The following is a 9,554-nucleotide window of genomic DNA, read 5'->3' on the forward strand; positions in this document are numbered from 1 at the left end:
CGTGTACCATTTGACAACTAGCTTTACTACGAAACAGTGCAGTTTACTTAAGTGAACATTTAAACGGCGTAAACGATTGAAATCAAAGACGAGCAATTTAGAGGTCAGTGTATTCAATTATTCTTTATCAATATTGTATCTTTCTGATACTGATATTCGAGGTTTGTCAATGAAAATTTTAAGTAAAGTCATAACGTGATAAGCATTATAATTACATTATAGTACATTTTTTGATACGTTATTGAAAATATGGCATCATCTTTCCAATGATGGAATGAAATGTGTGTGAAAAACATATAAATAAAAAGAATCTTAATTAATGAATTTTATGATATATGGATACAACAGTGTGACAATTAAATTCCCGGACTGAGGCCATCAAAAATTCACAAAAAAGATCGAAAATATTTATCTATACCATCATTTATAACGTTTTCCATTGGCAGAATTAATGCACACTCAGTGCACTTTAAAAGTGTTATAAATACATAAATCAACGTAAAGATGTATGTTTAATAAAAATATAAAAACAAGTTAAATCGCAAAATCCTTAATATATTTTATTGTGCTATTTGATAAAATATACATTTTGGCAGTTCATATCAATTGAGGTATTTTACTTTCACATTTAGATTAAAGTACCATGTAAAAATAATATAATTTACTAAGGAAACAATTTATAACATGAATTATACTCGCACGTAATTGAAGAGCAAGTCAAATATTTTTTACTGTGTAACGTTGACAGGACCACATTATTTGATAGCTGTACATGTGCAACTATTCAAAGCCATACATTGTATCAGGTTACTTACGTATGTTTCCGCGAATGCAAATTAAATAAAAATAAACCGAGAGAGATTAAAGTATTATTTCCCTACTTTTTAGAACAAAAAAAAAAGGTAAAAGATATGTTAATTGAGATTAACGTTAATTTATACATTAGCATAAATGTATTATTATCAGAGTATTATTATCGAAAGTAAATATAGTTACTGATGGTCATAATTATAAGTACCACTTGAAATCAGTAAGACTTTATTGAAACAATTAATTAGTAAAAGTAATTATTTTAATAAATAATATTAGAAAGTAAAAACAGTAGTTATTATAAACAGCAAAATTAGCACAAAATATATATAGCAAAAATGTCACAGTTACATCACAACAATCATAGTTACGTCATGGTAACGTGCAAATGCTAGCTTTATCACAATATGATGTCACAGCAATATTATGGTAATATGTGAATGTAACATGTATTTTAACGTTTGCTGAGTCATTAATTATGCAGATTAATGCAAAAAAAATTTCACTGTAAAAACAGGAAAAATTAATAAGAATTACTGAGAATTACGTATTACAATATAGGTAAGACTATATTTATTTAGAAAATCAATTTTTATTAAAAATTAGTTAATCATTGAGAAATAATTTCATTTTTGACTACGCTATGATCTTAGTGCATAAATATTTCAATGTGAATTTACATATCTAGTATTACAAATCAGATATAGTATTGCAAATTAGAAAATAGAATTATTTCTCAATGATTACCTAATCATGTTATGACAATCTAACAGTGACATCATATTTTCTTCCTGACTATTGTGACTCTGTTGTGACGTGAATGTGACTCTTTGCTATGGGGGTAAAGTGAGCTACTCAAATCAGTGAACATCACTTTGTGCAATAAGAAAAGAAAGAAAATTGTAATTAATGATCGGCAAATTGTAATTAATGATAGCCGTAAATGGAATTATTTTTCAATGATTAGATAATCATTGAGAAATAATTCTATTTTCTGGTTTGCAATACTATACTTCATTTGCAATACTAGATATGTAAATTTACATTGAAATATTTAAGCACTAAGATCAGCATAGTCAAAAATAAAATTATTTCTCACAATGAATAACTAATCTTTAATAAAAATTAATTTTCTAAATAAATATAGTCTTACCTATACTGTAATACGTAATTCTAAGTATTTCTTATTTATTTTTTCTGATTTTACAGTGAAATTTTTTTTACATTAATCGGCATAATTAATGACCCAGCAAATGCTAAATATTTATAGAAAGTTCGGTTCGTATTCCCAGTGCGCCGAATATTTCGGCACAGTGAAAAAATCGCACAGAATTCAAATGTCGATGAATTATTCAGAATATTGTATGAATATTCTTTGTATCAGGAAAATCACTCGTGAGCAAGTAGTATACATTTCTGCCGATAGCCTTCCGCGGCGAAAAGTATTTACTTGTTAACAAGAATTATTTGGGTGAGAATATATACCCAGACAACACAAAGTATCCAAAAGGGAGATATAACATGTCTTATGTCTCAATGTATTGTCTGGATAAGGAGCGCAGCATTTTGCCTGTAAAGTCAAAATTGGGATCGAAGATGAAAGTGTGAAGTGTGTTTAAAAATTGATTCTTGGACGACCGGGTCTATAGAATTTCTAGAAAAATTACAATTTTACGGAACATACATGGAACATTGATATATATACATACAAATGGAATTTTTAATTCATATTTGAATGTTGCTTTTATATTCCGTAAATATTTTGGAATATTCCGGAATACTCTTGGAACGGTTTTTTTTAATTTTAGGAACCTTTTGTGAACATTTTGAGAATATTTAGCTGGGGAGATACAGGATGCAGAAGCACAGCGTGATTGTTTTATACTAAAAATTAGTGAAATACTCACTGATTCTTAGTAAAATGCTATTTTACCAGTTTTAATTAATAATATTTTCACTGATACAATTTCAGAGAATAACAGAGATGAGTAAGTAGAAATAGGATGGGTCCGACATAATATGTGATATTGAATAGTTGAACACTCAATAGCCACCAAGTATTAACATCCACGTTACACGGTAAAAAATGCCTGGCTTTTTTTCTTCAGTTACGTTCAGATTTCGGGATTCTAATTTGTTTGTTTACTAACACTTTGAAATCATGATTCTCTGGATATATTGCATTATAAATACATTATATACACTGAGAAACAAATGCTATTGATTCAATTAAAGTCTATATTACGGACTATCGCTAACATAAGTAATTAATTCATATATATTTTTATTGACAAAAAAACCTTGATTATTGAAATAATAATTTATGTCTTTATGTCAATAAAAATATACATGAATTAATCACTTATGTAGTCGCTAACATAAGTAATTAATTCATATATATTTTTATTGACAAAAAAATCATGATTATTGAAATAATCATTTATGTCTTTATGTCAATAAAAATATACATGAATTAATCACTTATGTTAGTGACAGCCCGTAATATAGACTTTAAGTGAATTAATAGGATTTTTTTTCAGCGTATATGTACAGGGTGTCAGAAAATAACCGCAAAATGTTTCGTGCGTAGATAGAACAGACTATACTAAGTCGAAAAATCCTGTACCATTTTGCGATGTCAGCAATAATTAACAAGATATTAATTACTAAAATATTAGTTTTCAAGAATTTTTTACTCAAATACTATCAATTTTACACTACTACAGTACTAGGAATTTTTTCAGAATTTTTTAGTACCGTATTTTCTCATTTTGGTAAAAATAGTTGTTAATAAGAAAATGCAGTATTAAAAGGTTGATAAAGAATTCTGAAAGGATTTCTAGAGCTTTACATGTACACCAACTCTGTCAGAAGAATTATCAGATACCCTGTATATGTATATGCACATAATAATTAAATATGAGTATTCCATAATTTATACACAGATAATAATAATATATACACACATAATAATAACATATTTGTTTAAATAATGAAAATTAATTAATTAATTAAATATTTATTTAAATAGAGAGAAACAAAGTTTATTAGAAAGAAATAAAAAATTAATTGGAATCTCAGATAAATACGTGATTGCGGTTCGCTAGACATATCGCAAATTTTTTGCAATTATTGCAACTCAATCACATTCACGGAGCTTCAATGCAAAATATATTAATCAAAAAGAAGAAAGAAGAAGAGATTTCTCATATTATTACGCTTTTAATTGAAGCAATGTCTTTAAACAAGGAAATGCATTTGTCTTGAGTACAGAATGAGACAATTAACCCTTTGGCCTACAACCACGAGTGAGACTCATGTTAAGGAACGAGTCCGACTCGTGCTTATTGTTTATGGACCAAATTCCTTAACACGAGTCTCACTCGTGGTTGTAGGCCAAAGGGTTAAGAAAGAAACAATGATAAAGTGGATAAAAAACAAAGAGAGGAAATGGAGGAAAACAGTGAAGTAAAAGATCGGAATGAGTGAAGAAAACCGGCTGGAAAAACAGAGAGAGTGATTCTTGCCGCAAACAATGAATTATCATAAAGAATCGTTTTCGCATTTTGTGACACGGCGGGAAAGAAACGATTTGTTGGGGAAATTCTCCAATCCTAATTTTAATTTCAGTGATGGCCCTAGAGACGTTGACATGGTTAAACATAAGTTTTGTGGAGAAGGTCCTGCGAAAGTCAGAAGGAGACGATTCGATTCAAGTGATCGATATGTCTACGAAACCAGCCACGAAGAAAGGTGACAACTATCTCAGCGATATGATCAGGATTACGATTGAATTTTCACGTAATCAAGGCAGCCATGAGATTAAAGAGAAAAAATCCATTATTGTCAAACTCTCACCTACAACTGAAAGTGTTCGACAAAAATTCGTAAGATATATAATTTAATATATACATTTTTAATACACACTGAGACAATATATATATATGTATAGAGAGAGAGAGAGAGAGAGAGAGAGAGAGAGAAATATCAAACTGTGTAATACATGAACGATTTTATTATAATCGGATTAGATTTTTATCATGTACTTAATGAAAGGATTAGGATAATTTATATTTAAGTATTAGTGGTTAAAAATAAAATCAGTGATTGAAAATAAAATGATTTTTATAAATTAAGTTAGAATTAATAAAGAACAAATATACATGTATTTAAGAAAATATTTTTCACTTCTTTTAAAACTGATTGTAATTTGTAACACCACACCACAAAATTATTATTTATTTGACATCAAGAAGCTTAAAATTTGTACTACACAAATTTTTATTAAGACCTTAAATTTATATTAAAAAATAATTACATGCTTGTTAGATTAAAAGATTCCATTTATTAATTTTAAACTTATTACAGATCGTATTAGCAGGTTATTTTCACACCGAAATATCAATGCTGTCAGATACCTTGAATAAAATGAATAAGTTGTTAGGGCCCAAGTACCGTTTAAGCGGGAAAAGCCTATATGTGCAAAACGAACATCCAACGCTTCTCGTGATGGAAGATCTCATGTTTCTTGGTTTTCGAATGGCCGATCGTTTGTCTGGCCTTGACCTAACTCATACCGTATTAGCGTTACAAGGACTTGCCAGATTTCATGCAGCCTCTGTGGCCGTATGTGAGAAGGTAAATCACGCGTGACTCAGTCATAATATTGCAATTGTTAAGAATTTAAGTCAATAGCATGAATGCCAGAACGATCTCAGGAATAAATGTTTTGCATTAATATAAGCAATTTAATATTAAATATAAAAGATATATGTGAAATATTACTTTGATTGCGCATGAATATCGCATTGCTACGAAATTTTTTGGTGTTATACTATTTCAAGTATTTGTTAAAAATAATATGATAAGTAGTAATCACGGGGATATTTGGAAGTTTCATATAAGAATTAATTTAAAGTGACAAATAATTATAACTTTAATTGCTATAAATTTTGTCAAGAAATAATTTTTAATAAAACTTGTAGAACGTTTTAGGATCATGTATTTTCTAATTCTATAGAGAATTATTTATAATTCTATAGCAATAATTTTTAATTATCATATTAAATGCGAGTTCCATTTTAATATTTATTACAAACGTATTATATGCCTTTATTGAGGCATATTTAGTTAAAAAAACAATTTTGGAGCATATCCTTAACGAAAAAGGCTATAATTTACTCATAAAAGTATAAAAAATTATTTTTTACAATTAGTACAAAAAATAATCGACTTCTCCTTGACTGAAATATCGCGCCTATGTTAAATATTTTCAAAATGAAAACAATTAGAAAAGAAAGATATGTATCCCTTTTAGCTTAAAAAAAGATACGTACATGTCCACTTAATTGTAATCAACAAATCCTTTGCATTTGCAAAATCTTAATTTAAAATTAAGATATTAAATACTCTATATTAAAAATTATAATGAATAATAGCTTGCCTTATAACTTTTTCTAGAAACGATTCTAAATTTGATAAAAAATTACATGTTAGCAAAATTATTGTCGTAAATTTTACTGTACCATCTCATATACATGACATTACCAATTTAACATCACATAATCCGTACAATAATTTTAATTATTTATAGTCAAATGGAAGACATCAATGTTCTTTACTAAAAATATTTTAATACATTTAGGAACCAAAACAAAAAGAGTATTCGAAAGGAATATTTTGCCATCAGCATCCAGCAGAACTGCAAGCTTTTTTCATTATGGGTACTAAAGCTTTAGCAGATGAGATTGCAAACTGGCCAGAAGTGAAAAAGTAAGATTAGTATATCTAAACAGCAGTATTTGTTGTCTTATTGCTTATTTAATGTCCAATATAACGTTTTATATGACACAAGATAATGAGGATTTAATAGTAAGCAGCAAATGGCAAATATAAGTATAAATTGCACCGATCAGAGTAATATTTGTGTTTACATATTATTAATTTCACACAATTTTATGTTTATGTGATTTTTATCGCTAGATACTCGGAAAAAATTGCTAAACTGTCCGATCACGTATATAAAATAGCAGAAGATGCAGTTAAGCCCTCTGAGGACGAATTAAACGTTATTAATCATGGTGACTGTCATCTGAACAATATGTTGTTTAAATACGATAGTGATGGCAAACCTATTGATCACATTTTTGTAAGTACCATCACGTTTCTTTGTATTTCAGATTGTCGATTCTTGCCCACAGCGTTATATACCGGCATATGTGTTTACACAACCCTATATTCAATCTTCTTCTTCAGATCTTAGGTTTAATATAAAATTTGTATCTTCGTTCAAGTCTTTAGGTTTTGAATTAATATACCGTTCCAAGCCTAATATACAGCTCCAGGATCTTCCTTTATACATATATATCTTTAAGGTTCATAGAAGTCCTTATAGGATTCATTTAGAATGTGCATTTTTATAATCATGCTTCTTTCATCAATCTTTTCTTATAAAATGAGATATATGTGAGAAGACAGTCCAGATCGAACCTGCTATCTATTGATTATAAGTTGAAGTAGCTGTTTTTACATGAAACTATATATACGTGTTCATCACTTGTTTTATATGAATAAAAATTAATCTTGTTTAATAAGAATTAAACTTAAATAAAATAGTTCGCAAAATTTTTAATTTATATTTGCACATGGTATCATTTATTGTTGAAATGAATTTTCTTGAAAATATATTACTTTAATTTAGAGAAATATAAATCATTATAAACATAATTTAGATATAATAATATAATTTAATCACTTATTCATTCTAATTATCTATATTTTTAAATTTTTATTATAGTTGAATGCAGTGATAGAAGTTCCCGTAAGAATAAACAGAACAAATAGATAATATTTCGAAAGATACTATTATGGTATTAACGTATTCCAATTATCTGCAATTTAGTTATCAAAACAAAGGTGGTAATAATAGGAGAAAATGCAGTCTATAAATAATACAATAAACCCATCTGTTTAATCGCATTCTGCTATTGCATTCGTGGCCTGTTTTTTCGTATCAATTGCACAGATTATTAATTATTTACCACAACTTCTTAAATGTAATATTCCTAAACGTCCTACTTCCGACAATAGAGTTTATTTCCAATGTATTTGCAGAGAACTCGAAACATTGATTGATTAAAAAAATTCATATAATTACAGGTAGACTTCCAAATGTGCGTCTACACGACGCCGGCACTCGATCTTCATTATTTTCTCAATACAAGTCCTTCCATTGATGTCGTGGAAAATGAGAGAAATACTTTATTAAACGCATACCTTGGCACCTTGTCGGCGACTATGAAGCAACTGAACTGCAAGACGCAACCGCCCACCATGGAAGAATTGCAGGCTATCCTAAAGCGAAGTGCTAGCTATGGAATGATAGCATCCTTCACGATTTTGCCGCTCATGCTGTGTAGTAAGAGTGAATCAAAAGATTTAGATGATATCATGGGCACGGGTACTTTTATAAATCCAGGTTTACAGAGTGAGAGTTATAAAAAATTAATGATAAAGAGAATTCCATTATATGACGAGTGGGGTTTACTAGGATAATTATGGATATATTTATATATACACATATGAATATATCAATATTTAATTAGAATTATTATAGATTTTGGTAGTTAATACGTAATAAGAGTAAATTATATATTGAATTAGAATATTTAATACATTAATTTAATTTAACTTTCCTTGTTATCTACTATCATATAAATCTTCAAGATAGTAAAACGTATTGAAATTTCAAATAAATTTATGTACATAACATTTTTTACGAAATAATTCTAGTTTCGCATATCTATGCGACACACAATTATGCATGTATACTGGGTATTTTACGAAAATAAATAAAAAATGTGAAAAACAATTAAATAGAAACAAAATTGCTATTGGACTCGCGTACTATAGTGCATATTTTTCATATGGAATTAATTGCATTATTTTAAATAAAACATTTGTTGATAAAAAAACACTTTTAAAAGAAAAAAATTATTAAAAATTTGTTTACATGATTTTAGTTTAAAAGATAATAAGGTATAGGTTTGGTTGTTAAAGATTAAAATAAACTGTACAATGTTAATGTAGAATTTATGAAGATCATTTATATAAGTACACAAATCAACGTAAAGATGTATGTTTAATAAAAATATAGGAACAAGTTAAACCGCAAAATCCTTAATACATTTTATTGTGCTATTTGATAAAATATACATTTTGGCATTTCATCAATTGAGGTATTTCAAGCTATTAAAATATAATTCAATTTTTAGTATAAGTATATAATAAAAAGAAAGCGGTAAAACGTAAGGAATAGAAATATTGTTCGAAATCGAACAAGGACTATATTAAATGATAACATTAATAAATATTTTTTATTAATACTCTTGAGGCTTTCACGGGTGTTTCCTATATGACAATCTTGTGTTTCGCGGGTTTTCTCCGTGTTCAAATCCATTCTTGGAATGCCAACGTTTCGTGAACCTTGCAGTCCACTTCATCAGGGCGAGGAGCAGCCTGATACTCAACTTTGAGTGTTAATACCTGAAAATTTGGTGTTAACACTCAAAGTTGAGTGTTAACACTTAATTTTCAGTGTTTTTTCGAAATTTTCAGTGTCCCTTTCCGTAAGGGTAGTGCTGGATTCACCCTGCATCCAATGTGAGTCGTACGACGCTCTGCAACCAATCAGAAAACAGGATTCCGATGGATTTTGCTTCGTATTATCGGAATCCTGTTTTCTG

The 9,554-nt window shown here is 28.4% G+C and overlaps 1 protein-coding gene across 1 annotated transcript; it reads left to right on the plus strand.

The window, feature by feature from the left end:
- LOC108766096 (uncharacterized) lies at positions 1-8,383 on the plus strand. The gene is made up of 6 exons (XM_018515165.1): positions 1-97; positions 4,439-4,697; positions 5,179-5,448; positions 6,455-6,582; positions 6,793-6,958; positions 7,969-8,383. The coding sequence occupies exons 2-6, from the start codon at positions 4,443-4,445 to the stop codon at positions 8,362-8,364; spliced, it is 1,215 nt and encodes a 404-aa protein (XP_018370667.1). The 5' UTR covers positions 1-97; positions 4,439-4,442; the 3' UTR covers positions 8,365-8,383.
- Positions 8,384-9,554: the final 1,171 nt, after the last annotated feature.

The sequence above is a fragment of the Trachymyrmex cornetzi genome, unplaced genomic scaffold, assembly GCF_001594075.2.
Source record: "Trachymyrmex cornetzi isolate Tcor2-1 unplaced genomic scaffold, Tcor1.1 scaffold57, whole genome shotgun sequence".
Taxonomy (NCBI): Eukaryota; Metazoa; Arthropoda; class Insecta; order Hymenoptera; family Formicidae; genus Trachymyrmex; species Trachymyrmex cornetzi.

Coding starts and splice junctions, on each gene's coding strand:
- LOC108766096 (XM_018515165.1), top strand. CDS start 4,443: ATGGCCCTAGAGACGTTGACATGGTTAAACATAAGTTTTGTGGAGAAG. Junction 6,583..6,792: donor AACTGGCCAGAAGTGAAAAA/GTAAGATTAGTA, acceptor TTTTATCGCTAG/ATACTCGGAAAAAATTGCTA. Junction 6,959..7,968: donor AACCTATTGATCACATTTTT/GTAAGTACCATC, acceptor ATATAATTACAG/GTAGACTTCCAAATGTGCGT.